Below are 23,203 nucleotides of genomic sequence, written 5' to 3' on the forward strand. Positions count from 1 at the left end.
TTTGTTAAGCAACTAGCTCTCTTAAATGTGTTGCACTGGCAGAATCCTGGGACTTTTGTTTCAATGCAGCATGCTTTTAGAAAGCCTCTTTTCTCTTGCACTGTTCTCTCGTAGTCTCCCCTTGCTTGTGATTGTGTGTGAAAGAGGCCACGCGTTCTGCCCTTCCCCCCTCCAACTCAGTTAAGAGGCATCGGAACAGGGCCTGGAGGGCTGAAGCAATCAGCTTTAAAAGCTTTTAAAGAGGGAAGTTCGTCACTATGATGTCATGTTGCCCTAGCAACAGCCTATCGAGGCCCTTCCTCTTTTGCCATCCCCGCCCCTTTCTCTGTAACGCTGCCTCGCTCTCTGTCGGCCCTGTAATAAAAAGCTTTTAGCAGAAAGCATGTGAAGTGAGAAATCTGCATGAGAAATGTGACTCCGTGGTGGGGGTGCAGGCTGAAGACGGAGCTGTCGCCTTAGCAACAGGCCTTGCTTTGAGCCATGATATTCAAACCTTAATGTGTTTAAAAGCTTTTAATACCAGCACTACATTTTTCTGCTGTCAATTCTAAGATTCACTCAGTATTAGCATGCAATGTACAGCTAGAACTGTATTTAAAATCCTGCACTGTCTACAGTTTGCTTTCGAGTCAAAGGGTGCCCAGGACTGAACATAAAAAATAAACAACAACACAATCCCTCTCTTTTTTATTAAGCTGTTTAGAGCTTGTGTTTCTTTTTTTTGGTCTGATTTGTGACAATCTGGACATAGCAAGCATTGTCTGAGCAAATCTTCCCCTCCTTTCTTTCCTACTCCCTTCTCCTCCTGCATATTCAAAGCAACGCCCCCCACCCTCGCCCCTTCATCTGCAGTGTTTCGGATTACAGGCACCTTTTCCAAAGGCTCAGCATCTGGAGATGTGTCAGTAGATATTAAAGGGACACGGAAGTCCCTGGATCCCTATAAGACAGATTACTAATTCAGTTAACTGCCTAAAGTCCTTTTGTCCATCTGTTGCTTGTAAGCTAGACAAACCTCTATTCTGTATTTATATTTTAGGCATTTAGCAGACACTTTTATTTAAAGCAACTTACAGTATCGTGACAGTACACTGTTTGAGCAATTTAGCAACAGTGACAACCTGGCAGTGGCGAGGCTTAAACCAGCAACCTTTTGATTACTAGTCCACTACCTTAACTGACAGGCTACAACTGAATTATGGCTGAATATGTTTTTATTTATTTATTAGGATTTTAACCTCATGTTTTACACACTTTGATAACATTCACGACAGAACAGCTAGTTACTGGTTACATAAGATTTATCAGTTCAAGTCATGGGCAATTTATTATCTCCAATTCACCTCACTTGCATGTGTTTGGACTGTGGGAGAAAACCAGAGCTCCTGGAGGAAACCCACACAGACACAGGGAGAACATGCAAACTCCACACAGAAAGGACCGCTCCACCTGGGAATCAAACCCAGGACCTTCTTACTGTGAGGCAACAGTGCTACCCACTAAACCACCCTACGACTGAATAAAATAAAATATTTAAAAATGGCATTTATATTTAAATTAAATAAAATGAGCTGCTCAGGTGGCGCAGCGGTAAAAGACACGCGCTGCAACCAGAGCTGGATTTCGAAGGAGCATCGTTTCGAATCCAGCTCTGCCTTCACGGTCGAGGCTGGGCGGCTATGGACAACGATTGGCCTGTTGTCCGGGTGGGGGGCGGGACTTGAGACCGTAGGGGATGCTCTCTCAGGAACGGGGCGGTTGCACCCTCTGCTGGCTGGTTGGTGGCGCCTGTATGGAGACGGGAGGGGGTGTGGCGGAGTGTGTGATCCTCCGTGCACAGTACTCTGCCACGCTACACTCGTCAAGTGTGGGTGATAAGACGGTCGATTGGCTGTGCACGTTTCGGAGGAGGCATGGAACGGCCTCGTCAGCCCCAATCAGGAGCAGGAATCCGCGCTAATGAGAGGATGATAGATGGGACGAAATTGGACGTGCTAAATTTATTAAAAAAATAAATAAATAAAAAATAAATTTTTCACCAAGTTGCCACTGTTGGGTCCCTGAGCAAGGCCCTTAACCCTCAATTGCTCATTGTGTTCCGCTCACTGTGTAAGTCGCTTTGGATAAAAGCGTCTGCTAAATGCTGAAAATGTAAATGAAAATGTAAATGTAAAAGCCTTGCTTAGGGGCCCAACAGTGGCAATTTGGCGGTGGGGGAACTTGAACCGGCGATCAATTACAAGTCCAGTACCTTAACCGCTGAGCTACCACTGCCCTGCACTAGTTTATAAGAATGACCTTATGATCATCATGAACATTCTTAGGTAAGCTGGTATAACCTGGAACCTTTAACATTAAATACAATACAGACACTGTACTACTGATACTGTAACATATGGGGGAGTTAAGAATATATAATATATTCGTCTGCTAATAAAAAAGTGTCAAACAGATGGTGTTGGAGATGCTGTATGTTTTTCTTACTGCAGTATAGGCAGATCAAAAAAGCTGTGCTGTAAACTGTCACAAACCCATGCAGTGATCAGTCATAATTATTTCTACTGAGAATGCAAGGCCAGTTACATTCAACCATTTTTCATCCAGTTTGACCTACTGCATTGCAGGCATTAAGAGGCTGGACAACACTTAAAAATTTTAAAGAATCAAAAGTTCTGAATGCCTGAATATACACAATATGGACTTCTCTTTTAATAACTGAATTTATGTGTTTCAGCCACAACAGTTGCTAACAGGTGTAATAAATCAGTTATATAAAGAAAATTATAGGCTTCCTACATTGCAGCAACAGTTTAGGAAGGGCCCCTTCCTGTCCCAGCATGACTGTGCCCCTGTGCACAAAGCAAGCTAAAGACATGAATAAAAGTTTAATTTCAAGAAGGCTTATTCCACATTCATGGTGCCATTCAAGTGCCCCACTTCCCAGATTACGTTATTTACCTGTGTCAACCTGGTCTAAGGTCATGGTCTTCACCCTCACCTGCATGGTTAGATATGAGTGAAAGTATAAATCATGTTTTTAACCTACGTTTTAAATAGATTATATCTAGTAGTCAGCATTAATTTAATTAATTTAAATGTACATTTTTTCTGATTACATTTTAACTAAAAAGAAATAGGTGTAGAGATCAGTGTTATGTGTCCATTAAACAATCAGGCTGGGCTAAACATGAATCATTTTCTCTGCATAAGAAGTCTAGTAAAGAAGTGGGTCAGCCACCACCGGAAAACACTATGCGCAAAATGTTTACTGATCAACTGTGCACCCTTAGGTTAAGGTTGCCACACTGATCCTTAAGTTGTTCCATAGCATGTTTCAGACACAGTAAAATCTATGATTCTATGTGTCTTGACGCATGCTTAATAATCCAGGTACACAAATCCACAAAGTTGAATCATTTCATCTGGACACAAAGTCTGGTGTGGAGATACGTTTCATCACCTCCTCAGTGGTGAATACCCCAAACTTATATGCCATCCATTTGCATAACGACCGATACCGATCCATTGCATAACAATAGAACTGGTGATCAGGTCCATATGCAAATCACAATTACCATTAATTACAGTAGCCATTTGTGCTATTCACATATGATTGGGGTATAGCTGCAGTCGACCATTTCCTCTTCACATAGATGGCCTCTCTGACTCCCTGTTCAAACCAGCGTTCCACCTTGTTAAGGACTATGGTTCTATGGTTAATAACTGCTTTCAACAGAAATTAATTATTAGATCAATTTTAGTTAAAATAAATAAGGTCCTTTTCAAGCTTTTAAAACAGCTGTAAAATGCTCAAATTGCATATTCTACATTGGGATACTTACATTTTTAAAAATATGCTTCTTTAAAATCAATTTACCAGTATCTTTGCTTGTGTTACCAGATTTTTATGTTTTTACACACGCAGGCCTTCAGGGCCAGAGTTTTGTTTTGGGTGTGGGGGGGTAGCAATGGTTTATATAACAAAAGTGCTGAATCATCCCTTAAATGCCCTGTCCTATGCACCTTAAGCGGCAAAACGAAACCATTATAGTTGTTCACAGTTATCACGGTTTGTTCTCAGTATTAGTGCTCTACTATTGTATTGCTTCTAAGTTAATACATCTACATAATTTGTAAAATTATGTAATAAAATGTGTAATATTAAAATAAGAACAATGACAAGTGCTTGAGTTACCAAAACCTACACATTGCTTTTTTAATGCTCATTCATTATTCCAACATCCCTTTAATATGCACATTATTCTGTACAGATTTATATAATACAACAACTTTTCTACCTTCATAGTTTTTTTTGTTCGCAGCTTAAACCTGGTAGAACTTTTTTTTACTGTTATAACCATAGCATCTATTATGAAAAAATACAAGTGCAACAGGTGAGTAAAACCCCATAGTAAATAAAATGAACAAATATAGCTTATAAGGCATTACTAAAAATAAAAATGTATAAGAAATACAATTTTAAATGAGTAACAAGTGCTGGCTTTAGTGACTTGCTGCCAGATGTGAACAGAAATGGTTTAGAGTAAAAATGTGTACATGAACCACAAATAGCACACATAATACTATCAATGTAAGCTTACATTTGCATGTACATACATGCATAAATGACTCAACAATACTTTATTTGTAAACTTGTGCATCATGGACCTACCCTGAACTGACTAGAAAAGTAACTGGAAAAAGCTCATCAGCAGGTATATACTTCAAAAATCAGGACCAGGTTTTCCAATGCAAGCAAACTTTATCCAGCTAGGTAGTGAAACACCAGTCCTTACTGACCAGTATGGAGTCACAGGTCACATAGGATTAGTTCAGATCTCTATACACGTCATATATCACATTATAGCCCAGGGGACTTATGATTTACTATACAGATTTGTTATATGTTGGCTAAATTAACAATGATGAATTGTTTGCATTGCATTCAAACTCATCATAGGAACTTAATTTGATTTACTCAATCTTTAACATTATAAAATAAAAATGTAAGAATAATATATTTACTCTTACCCCAATTAGTGCTGTCTGTGGCACCCAGCCATTCTACTGATAAATACTTTAAGTATTTGGAGTTTAATGTATAGGAATTAGATCATAAGTCCTAGACAAAAAAATAGAATAGCTTCAGTATCCACAATCATCCCAATCATGCGATTCTAAATTATTTACTCTATAACCTAAAATAAGAACTAAGAACATGTTGAAAATAATAAGTAATTAATGTGGTGTCATTATAAGAGACTGAAAAACAACCAGTATAAACAACAGTGCCATGACAATGGATGGAATGTGTCATTAAGTGCCAATAGAGGGCAGTAAACATTCACATTCAGTCTGAAACTGCCGCTGACGCTTCTTATCAAAACTTAAAGCCTCAATCGTACAAAAAGATTGAATTTTACTGAATGTTATAATTACATGCACAAAAGTACCTCAGTGAGGAGTACCCTTCACAGAACTACAATACAATACATTTTTAAACAGACACCAGCAATAGTAAATTCATTTGTACCCATTCCCTGTCCGGTCTATGTTTCTCGAGCTAGTCAAAAACTGGTCAGACATAACAGAAAACACTCAAAGTCAGAGACTTTCATTACTCCTTTTTGTTTATCCTACACTGGATTACAACGTCTGGAAAAAGTTCCAGTCGAATCCAGGCTTTAAGATGTGGATTCCGCTTGGCACTTAATTCTCTTATTTTCTCAGTCCCTCAGACAGTCTTCCTCAGTGATGCCTTGTGCCCTAAGCTCCTCCAGGACATTGTCAAGGTGGCCCGAGTCAGGGTAGCCATGACCCGTCAAGTTGGACCCGAACTCTGTCTTGTGATGGACTTCGTTCCAAATGACCGTGTCTGTCTCTCCAGTTGTGCTGGACGTTCCCACAGAAAAGATCAACCTTCGGTCCCAGGCTACCAGCAACAGCTTCAACACCTGACCAAACATTTAAATAGTAAGTCAAAAGACAATAGAAATGAAGAATTAATCTGGTTAAATTTGTATCCTGTGGGTGAGGTATAATCACTACACTATTTAGTTTACTTCCAGACACATAGATCACTACTTTCACGGTACTGCAAAATGAACACCTTCCAGGTTTAGGTGTCCAGTAGCATGCCAAGCTGAAGTTTAATTCTATGCTTAAAAGAACTCAACTGTTAAATATGACATAGCTTTTGGATATGTGTTCATGTTTCTAAAGAATCACAGCCATTGTATGCTCTATGACCAAAAGTATGTGAACACCTGACCATAGCATGTTAAAACATTCCATTCCAATGTTTGTTTCCATTCAGTCAAAAAAAGCATTTGTAAGGTCCAAAACTGATGTTTGGTGAGGTCTGGCTTTCAATAAGCGATTCAAATTGTTATGAAGCTGTTTAGTGGAGTTGAGGTCAGGGCTTTGTGCAGACTAGACATGGCAGGCATATTTTTTTGAGAATGGTCGTAATGTTTTGGCTTATCAAAACATTGTGTGCATAAAGTTATTGAATGGTATTTTCTAAACCAGGACAGCAATGTAGTAAAGCTGATAGAGCAGATTTCAATTGTAAACATGTGCCCATAAGACCTAGGTTAAATTCTCTGCCTTGGTCAATGTCTTTACATTCATTTACTTTTTTGGCAGTTAGTAGATGCTTTATTATCCAAAGCAACTTACAGTACTGTGACAGTTTATATAGTCTTAGCAATTGAGAGTTAAGGGCCTTGCTCAGGGACCTAACAGTGGCAACCTGGCAGTGGTGGGGCTTGAACCAGCAACCTTTGGAGTACTAGTCCACTAACCACTAAGCTACAACTGCCTCCTACTTCAACTGTCTAACTACTCTTAATTGCCCCTAGGTGTAAGTAGGTAAGTAAATAAATGAGTGTTGTACTTTGTTGTTTCAAAGGACACAGAATTTGATGTGTAGAAGATCAAACATGTGACTGTTGACAATAATTTTGGTATAGTGGATAATACTGCACACTTACTAGGCGGCCTTTCTCACTGTCAGGAAGATAGCAGTGCCGGGGAAATCCACGTGCCGTGAAGGGCTTGCCAGGGTTTGGGTGCTCTGGACCCTAAGAAAGAAACAGAAACATTCTGGCTGTGTTAATAACTCAGTATTTTTTAAATGAAGAAGCTTATGTCTTTCAGTAGGTCAGTACAGCTTTTTCTTTTTTTTTTACTGTGGACCGTGTTGTGTCACATGTGTTTGTGTATCTTCTAATCCATGGCAGACCTATTTTTATACGTTCTTGGATAACATCAAGCACAAGGTAACACTCTGGGTTTTCTTTCTAATCCTGGTCTGACTTATATATATGGCCATAGAGAAGTCACCAGTTGAAATCAATCCTAATCTCTAACAACAAATTATAAAGCTGTTTTTATACTGTTATAAGTTTTTTTAACTGTTATTAATCTAAGTTGCAATTTTTAACATTTTTACAACAGTTAAGATTCCTTACCCATTAAGAGTTTTGTTCCCTCTGCCAGCCAAACCAGGCAATGCAGGCCAGGCAATGCATAGGGACATTGAGCGGGCAATCAGGTAGCGCAGTGGTACAATACACACTAGCACATCGCCACATCTCGAACTTGTGTGTTTGAACCTCAGTCCTGCTACCGGCAGGCTGGGCAGCTACACAGACAACCCTGACCAATGATTGGCTTGTTTGTTAGGGTTGGATGCCAGAGGGGATTCTTCATAACTGATTAAATTATGACCACTGCTGGCTGATCGATAGCGCCTGCATCAGAGGCGAGGGATAATGAAGATCACTGCAAGACTGAGCCCCATATAAACTCGTCTCGTACAGGTGAAAAGATGCAGTCGGCTACTGCACACCTGTCGGAGGGGGCGTGTGTTAGTCAGTAGTAGAGGTCACCAGCAATAGAGAGGAAGTAAAATGCAATCAGACAATTGGATATTACTAGATTGCGAGAAAAATTGGGACCAAATGTGGAAGTTTGTTTGTTGATTTAGTCTAAAACAATGGTGGATGTATGTTACAGAATGATGAAATGGTACCTGAATGCCAGGAGGGATGTTGTAGATAATCCGAATGCTTTTGCAATCCGGGTGCCCGGGCAGCGAGTGGGGGATGACGTGATACTCCATCTTGCCAGGCGGTTGGTTGCCAGTCTTTACTCCATAAATGGTCTTGCAGGTGGGGCACTGCAGGCTACCATCTTTGTTGCCATTGTTATACATTGCCACCAGGCACTGCAGGTGGTACTGGTGCCCACACTGAGACAGACGGCCGACTGACTCTGTCCGGGAAATGCCACCCACACCAGGGCCTTTGTAGCCAGAAGGGCCAGAGAGGGCCTCCATACAAATGGTGCAGTCCTGCACAAGAATTAGAAAAAGCAATAAGAAAAGCTGCTAATGTTAATACTGTGGCTAAAGAAAGAAAAAATTCAGATTTACCTCCTCGGTAGGGTTGCGAACCTTCTGCAGGTACCTTCTCACCACTTCCTCCGGAGTTCTACCTGTAGGTGTCAATGAAATATGCAAATGTTTATAAATGTTTTACATTACTGAGGCACTAATGTTTGTTTACCATGCATGTTACCCTCCCCTTTTAACATATTGTTTTTTTTTTGCATTTTCTCCCCCTTTAGCATGTCCAATTGCCCAATTTGCATCGTGCTTCCTCCCTGCCTATGCCGAACCCTGCCCTGACCAAGGAGATCAAAGCTAACCCACATCCCCTCCGACATATGAGCAGCAAGCCGTATGCATCTTGCTACCTACACATTGATGAGTGTTTTGCCACCTAGCGTTGCATGCGGAGAGACACACCCTAAGAGCACTCCCTCCTCATCTCTGTGTAGGCGCCTCTAATCAGCCAGCAGAGGTCGTAATTGCACCATTCTGACAGAGAGAGACCCACATCCGGCTTTTTGTCCCGCCCCCCAACTGAGCAACAGGCCAATCGTTGTTCATATTGCCACCCAGCCTCAAGCCGGTAAGGCAGAGCTGGATTCAATACCATGTATTCGAGATCCAGCTCAGCGTGTGCTTTTTACCGCTGCGCCACCTGAGCGGCTTAACATGTTGTTTGAAAACTACACATAATGTGGTTCTAAAAATGTATTTATTTTAGTAATAATTGCTGCTCAACAGTCTGGGACCTCTGTTGCTGTACACTGCATCATATGTTGCTTCAAAAACAAATATCTTAGTACTAAAAATGCCCAACAGATGTGCAAGTCACCTTTTCCTCTACGACCCAATGAACTTGACGTCCATTATATTGTTAGATCACAGCACACGTGTCCATCTCAAATGAGCTTAAGTCCCGAAAAACAATACAGTCAATAAGGTAAAACATAAAATATCTCTTTGTTGATCTGTTTATAAATATCAGCTTCTTGATTTTTTTGTGTCCTTACTTTTTTTGTGTCAAACTGTGTTTGTCAAATAAGTGCCTATTAAAAAAATAGATACAATCATGTTTTGCAATGCTGTCAGCTAATATTGGGGGTTTCTTTGTCATGGATGTTTGAATTCTTACCCTTGCGTGCTTGTTTCTTTGTGGTTTTGCGGCAGCAGTGGCCGAGGCCTGGCACAGGCTTAATGTCACTCTTGCTGACGGGTGGGGGGTGGAGCACCAGTTTGGGAGGACGGGTCAAGCAGACAGGAAGTCCAGCAGCGCTCATTAAGATACCCGTTATGCCTGCACAAAAAGAGAATATTTATTTCTGCAGGTCATTTTACAACGATCACTGCTTTATTTGGCTACTGGTTTATTTTACTTACCAGCCAATGCTGGGTGAACAGGACTGGATCCATTTAGGTTTTTAACTGGCACTGTTGGAACACTAAAGAACACAACAAATCATTAATACACGTGTTTCAGTCTGTTAACCAACATTGCTTATACAGAGAGTAATTGTAATGATCTTAAATCTGTCAGAAGCTGGCACAGTGACATCTTGTAAACACCTGTTTACCCAACACCATCCTGGCCTGATAAAGCACCACGTCATGCTACTGAAAATAAACCAGGTCAAACCTACAGTCATCTGCTCCTGCTGACACACAGTTTTACAAAGAAGTAATGAATGGATATAGAGGACATAGAAGTTAGCAAACGCTCCTGATAAAATCTAGACAGGTGGCTTGTGGTAAACCAATGCTGCCACATGTCTTGTCGCACTTGTACAATTATTCTAGACTGTGTTTTGCCACACATACTACATATAGTATAAACAAAAAATAAAACTTGCTATAGTTTAAAGCAAATAAAGGGATCATGTTTTTAATCTACTTTCAATATGCATTATGTATGTAAACACATTTTCAATTCACATCATACAACAATACTGCAATCATTTGAATGATCCATAAACTCTGATAAAATACTCTTCTAATAAAAACATATAGGACAGGATCCTGCATCATAAAAAGACCCAGTTTATTTTATTTGTAGTGCAATGACATGATCAGTAGCTTTTTCACAATTACTGAATAGCTGTCTTTACTGGTTAGGCTGATTTAATTCATCATATCAGTTGATAAAACCATGTTACTCTCTGACATGTAAGAAGGTCCTGGGTTCGCGCCCAGGTGGCGCAGCAGGGTATTCCGCTAGCACACCAGCGCTGAGATTCTGAACTCCTCGGTTCAAAACTCGGCGTTGCCACCAGTCGGCTGAAGAGAAGAGCTATGCACGTGTCGTAAGAGGCGTGTGCAGCGACATGCTCTCCTCGGATGCAATCGGGTATCCCTCAGCAGCGGAAGACAAATTGAGTGTGCTAAATCGAGAGGAAAATGTGGAGAAAATGCTTAAAAATAAAACGGTCCTGGGTTCGATCCCCAGGTGGGGCGGTCCAGGTCCTTTCTGTTTGGAGTTTGCATGTTCCCCCCGTGTCTACGTGGGTTTCCTCCGGGAGCTCCGGTTTCCTACCACAGTCCAAAGACATGCAAGTAAGGTAAATTGGAGACAAAAATATTGTCTAGGATTGTGTTGGATATAACCTTGTGAACTGATGAACCTTGTGTAATGAGTAACTACCGTTCCTGTCATGAATGTAACCAAAGTGTAAAACATGACGTTAAAATCCCAATAAACAAACAAACTCTCTCACACACATCTTGGTTTTACAATATACTTACTTCTTTAACAATTTACAAATATAAAGCAATAGATATACTGTATTTACCAGTGCACATTTCAAACATTTCTTATTATCATATGGTTGTACCACATGACTATGCAAATACTATAAAAAAAATTATATCCATTTTAAAAACAACAAATTATTAACCACTCAGAAGACCTAGGAAACCTATCTGAATGTAAAATTATTAGGCCAAAACAGACTAAACATGCAAAAAATTTAACAATGGACAACAGCAACTTTTTAACTACATTAAAATGGACTGAAAACACACCATCTAGTATTATATGTAATTTAAAATACTTACGAGTTAACCTTTATTACAGTCATGTTGACAAATGCCAATAAAAATCCTAATGAGCAAAAATGAAATTGTAATTAATCCTTAAAATTAAACAAGCTGAACAAAAATAAACATAAGAAACAAAAGTTAAACGAGCTATCCAAACTCTGAATCTAACCTTCCATATAGTAAAACCACGGCTAGTTATACAGTGTTGATTCTATTGCTTGACTGTGTCTCCTTTCGTCCTGCATGGTCTCTTATAGACCTAATCCACCTGTTTCCATCTGGTGACGAGCAGCTGGAAGAGGAAAGTCACGTCACTAAGCTTGGGATTACCTTTCAACGTCATGCTTTAACGCTCCACCATAAGGTTCCATCACACTAGCACATATACACACTCCCGTATTGGCTGATTATTTATGTTTATGATTATTAGCAGCTCAGGTGAAAGCATTTATTAAATGAAACATTTTATTCATATATGGTGGCAACGGCTAGTAAAACCAAATACCAGACACATGCAAATGTACTTTATGACATGTAATGGAGTTACAGAAAACCTTCATGGTAAGGTTGAATAGAACAGCATTTTAAAGAACACCCGTTTTAGCTTTACAGCATCCTCAATTACTGGCACTTCTGCATCTGCAGAAGTATTTTTTACAACTTTCCTCTGCTGGAGCAGGAGCAGAAAAATCATATATTTATCAAAATACTAAATCTGTCCTGATAAAAACAACCATAACCCAGGTTTAACGAATTGGTAAAGAACAACATAATTCATAACTCTCTGGTACTTATCATGGAGTCCATGATGCCATGTATCCCAACAGGCTTTACAAGACATGTAACGACAACATAGCCCAAACCAGCAAATACCCTCAATCATGTTTAAAGATGTACACTAAGTATTTTTCAGTATATTCACCCTTCTTTTATGCTAAGCCACCTTTAATGGTTGTCACCAAAAAAATACCTGTCTAGTTCTGTTTCTAGTAAAAGCTCAAAAAGCATTCAGCAAACTACACGTGTGTGCATGTGTGGTGAGATGAAATAAATGACTTTATTCTGGCATGCATTTTAAATAGTTTGTTGGCTTGGAGGCAGCATTTAGGGGACTTGATAATCCTAAAATCATCTACATACCTACAACTGTAATCCTTAAAAAATTGCCTCTTCAATCAAACACTTCATTGTGTGTGTATGGAGGGATCAACAAAGTATTGTCAAATTGTATCTGTTTATTCTTTAATTCTCTTGACATAAATAAAAGACTAAAGAAATATGGCTTCTGTATATCATATTTATACCCTAGTAAATCAGGAAGTCATGGATGATCATTTAAGAGTTTCTATACACTTTAGGCAGTTGTGTGGCATAGTGGACTAATGTTGCTAGACCAACACTTGAGTTCTAGAGTCAGCAACAGACGACTGTGTATGAGAGGGAGTGAATAATAAAAGGCATCTGCACCATTGATGGTAGATGGTAGCGTGTGACTCTCCATACGCGTGCGTTACTGCTCTCAGTGAAATCCGGTCTCTGACAGTAAAAAAAATAAAAATAAATAAAAAGCAGATTATGGCTCTCCTCGGTCAGGGTGGGGGTCTGCAGCGGCAATGGAAGTTATAATTGGGGAATTGAATATGTCTAGGAAAGAACAGGGAAGAGAAAAGTGGCTGAACACTAAATTTTAAAAGTGAACATGCTTTAGTTATATTTTTATATTCTTAGAACAATTTTACTTTAATTATGTCAAGTTAATTAATCTATTTTGTTGACCTTTTAATAATTAATTAATGTATTCAATCATTGTCATGAGGTCAGGGTCATGGTGGGTTCGGCAATGTAGTAACACAACCCGGACAGGACTCCACTCTAAAGCGGTGCCTTCAGCCATCTCACTTCCCAAAATAACCCCCCTCAACCTTCCCACAATGACCACAACACCACCTAAGTGCCTGTGTGTCATCACACTGTTTGTACTTGGTCGATATGTATGCACATAACAGTGGTTGTTCATGTTGTGTGCATGTACATCCCTTTTTCTACACATACCACACTGAGAAAGAGTTAATTTATGTTAGCATGAAGTCGGGTTTTCACCTCCAGTAAAGTTTATCTGTAAGAGGTGGGTTGGTGATTAGAAAATGTGTGAGTGGGACCAACAGTAAACCTTTGGTCACGTTTGCTGTCGGCTAATCTAAACGGCATTAACAGAAAATCCATATGGTCGGCAGGCTTATGCACCAAGTCACCTAACACTACCCAAGCACATGCAGGACCTTACTGACACACTCAGAAGAGAAAAAAATTAAAACAGGTGGAGGAGCAGGAGGGCCAGCAGCATCAGAGGCTTTCCTAGCTAACAACAAATCCAAGTCACACTCACTCGCTCCTAAGATACAGGACCATAATGACCCATAATCCAGTTCACTTCATGACGTGAAAGAATCATGTTTGCATATGGTATCAAGAATCAAGAAGTTGATATTGCATTAAGTAATGATATTACGATTTATAATCTCTCTCAGTAGAAATGTAAGCAACACTTTACTTTAACTCAGGGTTTTTCAAAAAATAGGTCACAGAGAAAAATAATAATAATAATTAAATAAATTAATTTTAACAAGCACATAAACTTGTATGCAAACGCCCCCTTGTGGAGGCTTTGTTACATCTTGTAAAACCAGTGGGACCAGATTGTGGAGTCTAACAGAGAAAGTAAGATGCATTGTTTGTGTTGCCTGGGTCGCTTAAAGGATCATGGACAAAATGTGGGTCGCTTTAACCCCTCGTGATAACACTGACATTAGAATGCCATAAATCCGACCTGCCAGATGGTTAATGTTGATGTCAATTATTTTATTTATTTATTAGGATTTTAACATCATGTTTTACACACCATGGTTACATTCATGACAGAAACGGTAGTTACTCGTTACACAAGATTAATCAGTTCAAGTCTTTAATGTCAAACACAGTCATGGACAATTTTGTATCTCCAATTCACCTCACTTGCATGTTTTTGGACTGTGGGAGGAAACCGGAGCTTCAGGAGGAAATCCACACAGACATGGGAAGAACATGCAAACACCACACAGAAAGGACCTGGACCGCCCCACCTGGGGATCGAACCCAGGACCTTCTTGTTGTGAGCCTTGCCACCCAATACCTGACCCAGCTGTTATGAATACTCATGTCAGCATATAACATCTGGTGTAATAGGTTTATGGTGTTCTCAGCTCAATGTCATAAACGAGGGGTTAAGTGGTACAAATTTGTATTGTCACTTAGTAGAGATTTGGCACACATTGTGATATACATGAATCACTGTTGGGCTTTAAACGTGGTGTACCAGAAACAGAAATGTGCGTCATGTCGTGTGAATATGATTTAGTTTTTAAAAAGCTGAAACCAAGATAAGTAATACAACATGAGCCTAATTTTCTACCATAAAACACACTATATGTATTGATTTACAAAGGGCTTTATCTTGGTCAAGGTCGGGTGCCCAGAAACACTTACAGATTTAAACCTAGAGGCAATTTTAACTGTCTGCATTATTCTGGGAGTTATGGAGCACTGGGCGAAAGCAAATCCAGACACAAAGACAAAAAAAAAAAAATCCTTACAAACAATGACCAGAGGTACTAGATCAACAAGAAATTGCATATGCTAATCAGGGCCGTGGGGGGCTGGAGCCTATCCCAGCTCTTAATGGGCGCAAGGCACACAGAAACACCCTGGACAGGGCGCCAGTCCATTGTAGGGCAGACGTGTGCACGATGGCTTCAGGCTAGTACATGCTTACTACAACACATGTTAGGCCACCAGCTGCTGTTTTACACTGGCAAGCATTAGATTCCTACAGACAGCCTTTATGTATGACATACCATGCTATGCTTACTATATTCCCCTGGTACACATGCTCTCATTAGACAGCATAAATCACAGATGCAGCAGCAAGAGGGTGCTGTTCCCATATCCATGTATCCCTTCCTTAGATACGACCAACTGTGGCTGTAGAGCACCCAGCCAGAAACCAACAACGTTAAGTACCTTTCCCAAGACTGCTTATTCAGCACTTAATTATAATGAAAAAATACAAACAAATGTGCAGAGTAATTGCTTAGTGACATATAAACCTAGGAACTAACTGGCTGCATTAATTCATCATACAAATACTTTTTTTAACATCGACCTTCAACACAGACTTTTTAAAAAGTGCTTCGACAGTATATGAGTCATGTTTCAAACCACAAATGTCACAACTCACTACATGCTGAGTAATAACTCTTCTACAGACTGCAGCTGAATCTGGTGCAACATTCGAACATTAATCAGCTGTGCACAGTGCACACAGAAAATGCAATACAAACCTGTTAGATATTAGAAATAATAAATCTTGCAGCAAGTATAATAACCCAGCAACAGTTTTACAGTGAGAGGAAATAGTTATGATGCATTTTATCTGTAGGTTTACTGCAACTCATTACTGCTACAACTTCAGAATAAGATCATATTAAGTCATTCTTGATTTTCATGAGACAAACAAAACAGTCTTACATGAAGAAATAGTGCAAGTAATTTTTTTTTAATCAAACCTGTGCTAGTACAATCCTGATTAGGGATGTAACGATACACTCTACCCACAGTGCGATGCGATTCACGATACTGGGTTCACGATATATAAAAAATAAGCACAAATACAGTATTTTATTTTATCAAAATAATGAATGCCATTTTATTTCTGAGGTAGGTACAAACTATGCAAAACAATGCTGCACTTTTCCCTTTTTGTGTAAAAAAACTGAAATAAAATAAATCCCACATTAAATAAATACATACATGAATAACACAAATAAAGAAAGTATCCTCATGTAAATAAATTTGGCTGGAAATGTCCGAACCTGGCAACCCTGTAGTGACGTCAACCAGGCAAGGTAAATAGCACCAGTGCCCTCCGCTGTTTAAAGTGAATATCGATTCATTACGCATGTAAACCGATTTGAATCGTTACACATGTGAATCGATTTTTAACTGTGTTGAGGTGTATCGTTACATCCCTAATTCTGATATTTGTTCACATTTAGGTGTATTCCTAGCAAAAAGTCTGTTGTGCTTCTGTTGTGCTTAATATTTACGTGACTATACTGGGTCAAAATTGTACATACAGCAATTTAGTTAAATAACATATAAAACTTTATACATTACCCATTTTTTTAAATCTATGTTGGTTGTGTTGACTTTTCTGTCTTTATTTCAATAGGGCTTGTTTACCTGCAATTATTATCTTGAGCCAAAAACATAACTATGGACTTTAAAGCTTTTATTGATCTTTCAAGACATCGAAAATGTATAAAAAACTTTCTAACACTTCAAACCCAACAACAGGAAAACTCTGGTGGTAGCATTATAGTCTGAATTGCTGTATTGGACAAAATGATTATCAAAAATTATTGATTTAAGAATTTATAACTAAACACATCAAAATTGGCTTTGGAATGGATTCATGAGAAAAAGGGTAAAATTAAGGTTTTTGAATGGCCTGTCCTCAACTCTATTAAGAATTTGTGAGGCGACCAGGTGGCGAAGTGGGATATTCCGTTAGCACACCAGCGCCGAGATTCTGAACTCCTCTGTTTGAAAGTCGGCTGGGCGCATTCTGGCAGGCATAATTTGGCAGTAGCTGCAGCAGACACTAATTGGCCACCGTGTCTGCTAGGGCAGGATGACCGGACTATGTGGGTGGGGTCTTCCAACACTGCAAGAACCCTGATTAGCAGATAGAGGTGCACTGTGTGCATAGAATGCATGGATGATAAAGAAAGGGTCTGCTAAGGACTGCACACGGGTCGGAGGAGCCATGAACAGGAAATATACCTTCCTCTAATGCAATCGGGGATCACCAGCAGCGGAAGACAAACTGACTACGCTAAATCAGGAGAACAATGGAAGAAAATGCACAAATAAATAGGAAAAAATGTGGACTTTAGGTTAGAGTCTTTAGGCTAGAGTCCGAGTCAAGTCACACGTCTTTAGGCTAGAGTCCGGGTCAAGTCACGAGTCAATATAATCTACACAAAACATATATTGGAAATGTAGCGTAGAAATAAACTAATAATAAGTAAGTTCAGATAAACAACAACAGATTAACGACTGTATTTTGCCATTTTAAAGCTTAAACTGATACGTTTTGTTTTCATTGCAAAACAAAAGCGCCCGATAAATCATGGCACAGTGGCCAAAATCTAAAACACAGAAAAAAAATCATAACCACTGCTTACCTTAGCTTATGTTCTTCCAGATGCTATTACATTTATAACCGTGTGTCCCATTAGAAATATAATCCGTTATTTTGTAAATGTGCTTATAATTAAAAACCTCCAAACTTTTCCCAGTTGTGAAGTAAAACATGAACTCGTTAGAAAGCCAAACAAGCGTTCCATTGACAATCATCTGTGTGACGCTGCAAACTAAATACAGTGTATCACAAAAGTGAGTACACCCCTCACATTTCTGCAGATATTTAAGTATATCTTTTCATGGGACAACACTGACAAAATGAGACTTTGACACAATAAATAGTAGTCTGTGTGCAGCTTATATAACAGTGTAAATTTATTCTTCCCTCAAAATAACTCAATATACAGCCATTAATGTCTAAACCACCGGCAACAAAAGTGAGTACACCCCTAAGAGACTACACCCCTAAATGTCCAAATTGAGCACTGCTTGTCATTTTCCCTCCAAAATGTCATGTGATTTGTTAGTGTTACTAGGTCTCAGGTGTGCATAGGGAGCAGGTGTGTTCAATTTAGTAGTACAGCTCTCACACTCTCTCATACTGGTCACTGAAAGTTCCAACATGGCACCTCATGGCAAAGAACTCTCTGAGGATCCTAAAAGACGAATTGTTGCGCTACATGAAGATGGCCAAGGCTACAAGAAGATTGCCAACACCCTGAAAATGAGCTGCAGCACAGTGGCCAAGATCATCCAGCGTTTTAAAAGAGCAGGGTCCACTCAGAACAGACCTCGCGTTGGTCGTCCAAAGAAGCTGAGTGCACGTGCTCAGCGTCACATCCAACTGCTGTCTTTGAAAGATAGGCGCAGGAGTGCTGTCAGCATTGCTGCATAGATTGAAAAGGTGGGGGGTCAGCCTGTCAGTGCTCAGACCATACGCCGCACACTACATCAAATTGGTCTGCATGGCGGTCACCCCAGAAGGAAGCCTCTTCTGAAGTCTCTACACAAGAAAGCCCGCAAACAGTTTGCTGAAGACATGTCAACAAAGGACATGGATTACTGGAACCATGTCCTATGGTCTGATGAGACCAAGATTAATTTGTTTGGTTCAGATGGTCTCAAGCATGTGTGGCGGCAATCAGGTGAGGAGTACAAAGATAAGTGTGTCATGCCTACAGTCAAGCATGGTGGTGGGAATGCCATGGTCTGGGGCTGCATGAGTGCAGCAGGTGTTGGGGAGTTACATTTCATTGAGGGACACATGAACTCCAATATGTACTGTGAAATACTGAAGCAGAGCATGATCCCCTCCCTCCGGAAACTGGGTCGCAGGGCAGTGTTCCAGCATGATAATGACTCCAAACACACCTCTAAGACGACCACTGCTTTATTGAAGAGGCTGAGGGTAAAGGTGATGGACTGGCCAAGCATGTCTCCAGACCTAAACCCAATAGAACATCTTTGGGGCATCCTCAAGCGAAGGTGGAGGAGCGCAAAGTCTCGAATATCCGCCAGCTCCGTGATGTCGTCATGGAGGAGTGGAAAAGCATTCCAGTGCAACCTGTGAAGCTCTGGTAAACTCCATGCCCAGGAGAGTTAAGGCAGTTCTGGGAAATAATGGTGGCCACACAAAATATTGACACTTCAAGAACTTTCACTAAGGGGTGTACTCACTTTTGTTGCCGGTGGTTTAGACATTAATGGCTGTATATTGAGTTATTTTGAGGGAAGAATAAATTTACACTGTTATATAAGCTGCACACAGACTACTTTTCATTGTGTCAAAGTGTCATTTTGTCAGTGTTGTCCCATGAAAAGATATACTTAAATATCTGCAGAAATGTGAGGGGTGTACTCACTTTTGTGATACACTGTACATGCAAATCACAGCATTTCTTACAAAAAATTTAAATCAGAAGGTCTGACTGATTCAGATAGCGGTCTTTCAACCTTTAGTGCCAATTCTTTAGGAGCGTTTCATTCACACCAGCTGTTCCTCTGAAGTGCACTACGTAGGGTATTCCACCATTTAAAGTGAGATTCAAATCCAAAGAAGGAAGTATATATATATATATACAGTATATACTGTATATATACAGGGGTTGGACAAAATAACTGAAACACCTGGTTTTAGACCACAATAATTTATTAGTATGGTGTAGGGCCTCCTTTTGCAGCCAATACAGCATCAATTCGTCTTGGAAATGACATATACAAGTCCTGCACAGTGGTCAGAGGGATTTTAAGCCATTCTTCTTGCAGGATAGTGGCCAGGTCACTACGTGATGCTGGTGGAGGAAAACGTTTCCTGACTCGCTTCTCCAAAACACCCCAAAGTGGCTCAATAATATTTAGATCTGGTGACTGTGCAGGCCATGGGAGATGTTCAACTTCACTTTCATGTTCATCAAACCAATCTTTCACCAGTCTTGCTGTGTGTATTGGTGCATTGTCATCCTGATACACGGCACCGCCATTGGATGCACATGGTCCTCCAGAATGGTTCGGTAGTCCTTGGCAGTGACGCGCCCATCTAGCACAAGTATTGGGCCAAGGGAATGCCATGATATGGCAGCCCAAACCATCACTGATCCACCCCCATGCTTCACTCTGGGCATGCAACAGTCTGGGTGGTACGCTTCTTTGGGGCTTCTCCACACCGTAACTCTCCCGGATGTGGGGAAAACAGTAAAGGTGGACTCATCAGAGAACAATACATGTTTCACATTGTCCACAGCCCAAGATTTGCGCTCCTTGCACCATTGAAACCGACGTTTGGCATTGGCACGAGTGACCAAAGGTTTGGCTATAGCAGCCCGGCCGTGTATATTGACCCTGTGGAGCTCCCGACGGACAGTTCTGGTGGAAACAGGAGAGTTGAGGTGCACATTTAATTCTGCCGTGATTTGGGCAGCCGTGGTTTTATGTTTTTTGGATACAATCCGGGTTAGCACCCGTACATCCCTTTCAGACAGCTTCCTCTTGCATCCACAGTTAATCCTGTTGGATGTGGTTTGTCCTTCTTGGTGGTATGCTGACATTACCCTGGATACCGTGGCTCTTGATACATCACAAAGACTTGCTGTCTTGGTCACAGATGCGCCAGCAAGACGTGCACCAACAATTTGTCCTCTTTTGAACTCTGGTATGTCACCCATAATGTTGTGTGCATTGCAATATTTTGAGCAAAACTGTGCTCTTACCCTGCTAATTGAACCTTCACACTCTGCTCTTACTGGTGCAATGTGCAATTAATGAAGATTGGCCACCAGACTGGTCCAATTTAGCCATGAAACCTCCCACACTAAAATGACAGGTGTTTCAGTTATTTTGTCCAACCCCTGTATATATATACTATATATATATATATATACTGTATATATATATATATATATATATATATATATATATATATACAGTGTATCACAAAAGTGAGTACACCCCTCACATTTCTGCAAATATTTTATTATATCTTTTCATGGGACAACACTATAGACATGAAACTTGGATATAACTTAGAGTAGTCAGTGTACAACTTGTATAGCAGTGTAGATTTACTGTCTTCTGAAAATAACTCAACACACAGCCATTAATGTCTAAATGGCTGGCAACATAAGTGAGTACACCCCACAGTGAACATGTCCAAATTGTGCCCAAAGTGTCAATATTTTGTGTGACCACCATTATTATCCAGCACTGCCTTAACCCTCCTGGGCATGGAATTCACCAGAGCTGCACAGGTTGCTACTGGAATCCTCTTCCACTCCTCCATGATGACATCACGGAGCTGGTGGATGTTAGACACCTTGAACTCCTCCACCTTCCACTTGAGGATGCGCCACAGGTGCTCAATTGGGTTTAGTCCATCACCTTTACCTTCAGCTTCCTCAGCAAGGCAGTTGTCATCTTGGAGGTTGTGTTTGGGGTCGTTATCCTGTTGGAAAACTGCCATGAGGCCCAGTTTTCGAAGGGAGGGGATCATGCTCTGTTTCAGAATGTCACAGTACATGTTGGAATTCATGTTTCCCTCAATGAACTGCAGCTCCACAGTGCCAGCAACACTCATGCAGCCCAAGACCATGATGCTACCACCACCATGCTTGACTGTAGGCAAGATACAGTTGTCTTGGTACTTCTCACCAGGGCGCCGCCACACATGCTGGACACCATCTGAGCCAAACAAGTTTATCTTGGTCTCGTCAGACCACAGGGCATTCCAGTAATCCATGTTCTTGGACTGCTTGTCTTCAGCAAACTGTTTGCGGGCTTTCTTGTGCGTCAGCTTCCTTCTGGGATGACGACCATGCAGACCGAGTTGATGCAGTGTGCGGCGTATGGTCTGAGCACTGACAGGCTGACCTCCCACGTCTTCAACCTCTGCAGCAATGCTGGCAGCACTCATGTGTCTATTTTTTAAAGCCAACCTCTGGATATGACGCCGAACACGTGGACTCAACTTCTTTGGTCGACCCTGGCGAAGCCTGTTCCGAGTGGAACCTGTCCTGGAAAACCGCTGTATGACCTTGGCCACCATGCTGTAGCTCAGTTTCAGGGTGTTAGCAATCTTCTTATAGCCCAGGCCATCTTTTTGGAGAGCAACAATTCTATTTCTTACATCCTCAGAGAGTTCTTTGCCATGAGGTGCCATGTTGAATATCCAGTGGCCAGTATGAGAGAATTGTACCCAAAACACCAAATTTAACAGCCCTGCTCCCCATTTACACCTGGGACCTTGACACATGACACCAGGGAGGGACAACGACACATTTGGGCACAATTTGGACATGTTCACTGTGGGGTGTACTCACTTATGTTGCCAGCTATTTAGGCATTAATGGCTGTGTGTTGAGTTATTTTCAGAAGACAGTAAATCTACACTGCTATACAAGCTGTACACTGACTACTCTAAGTTATATCCAAGTTTCATGTCTATAGTGTTGTCCCATGAAAAGATATAATGAAATATTTGCAGAAATGTGAGGGGTGTACTCACTTTTGTGATACACTGTATATATATATATACAGTGTATCACAAAAGTGAGTACACCCCTCACATTTCTGCAGATATTTAAGTATATCTTTTCATGGGACAACACTGACAAAATGACACTTTGACACAATGAAAAGTAGTCTGTGTGCAGCTTATATAACAGTGTAAATTTATTCTTCCCTCAAAATAACTCAATATACAGCCATTAATGTCTAAACCACCGGCAACAAAAGTGAGTACACCCCTAAGAGACTACACCCCTAAATGTCCAAATTGAGCACTGCTTGTCATTTTCCCTCCAAAATGTCATGTGATTTGTTAGTGTTACTAGGTCTCAGGTGTGCATAGGGAGCAGGTGTGTTCAATTTAGTAGTACAGCTCTCACACTCTCTCATACTGGTCACTGAAAGTTCCAACATGGCACCTCATGGCAAAGAACTCTCTGAGGATCTTAAAAGACGAATTGTTGCGCTAAAGATAGCCAAGGCTACAAGAAGATTGCCAACACCCTGAAACTGAGCTGCAGCACAGTGGCC

The 23,203-nt window shown here is 40.6% G+C and overlaps 1 protein-coding gene across 1 annotated transcript in view; it reads right to left on the minus strand.

Annotated features, from left to right (window-relative positions):
• Window positions 1–4,742: 4,742 nt before the first annotated feature.
• Window positions 4,743–23,203, minus strand: part of dtx4a (deltex 4, E3 ubiquitin ligase a) — a 34,588-nt gene continuing 16,127 nt past the window's right edge. The window contains exons 4-9 of the mRNA XM_062994083.1: window positions 9,776–9,837; window positions 9,531–9,692; window positions 8,441–8,502; window positions 8,039–8,359; window positions 6,996–7,085; window positions 4,743–5,954 (exon numbers count right to left, since the gene is read on the minus strand). Of these exons, the coding sequence (XP_062850153.1) occupies window positions 5,727–5,954; window positions 6,996–7,085; window positions 8,039–8,359; window positions 8,441–8,502; window positions 9,531–9,692; window positions 9,776–9,837 (925 nt within the window). The 3' untranslated portion in view covers window positions 4,743–5,726. The remainder of the gene's footprint in view (window positions 5,955–6,995; window positions 7,086–8,038; window positions 8,360–8,440; window positions 8,503–9,530; window positions 9,693–9,775; window positions 9,838–23,203) is intronic.

Source organism: Trichomycterus rosablanca, chromosome 4 (assembly GCF_030014385.1).
Source record: "Trichomycterus rosablanca isolate fTriRos1 chromosome 4, fTriRos1.hap1, whole genome shotgun sequence".
NCBI classification, from domain to species: Eukaryota; Metazoa; Chordata; class Actinopteri; order Siluriformes; family Trichomycteridae; genus Trichomycterus; species Trichomycterus rosablanca.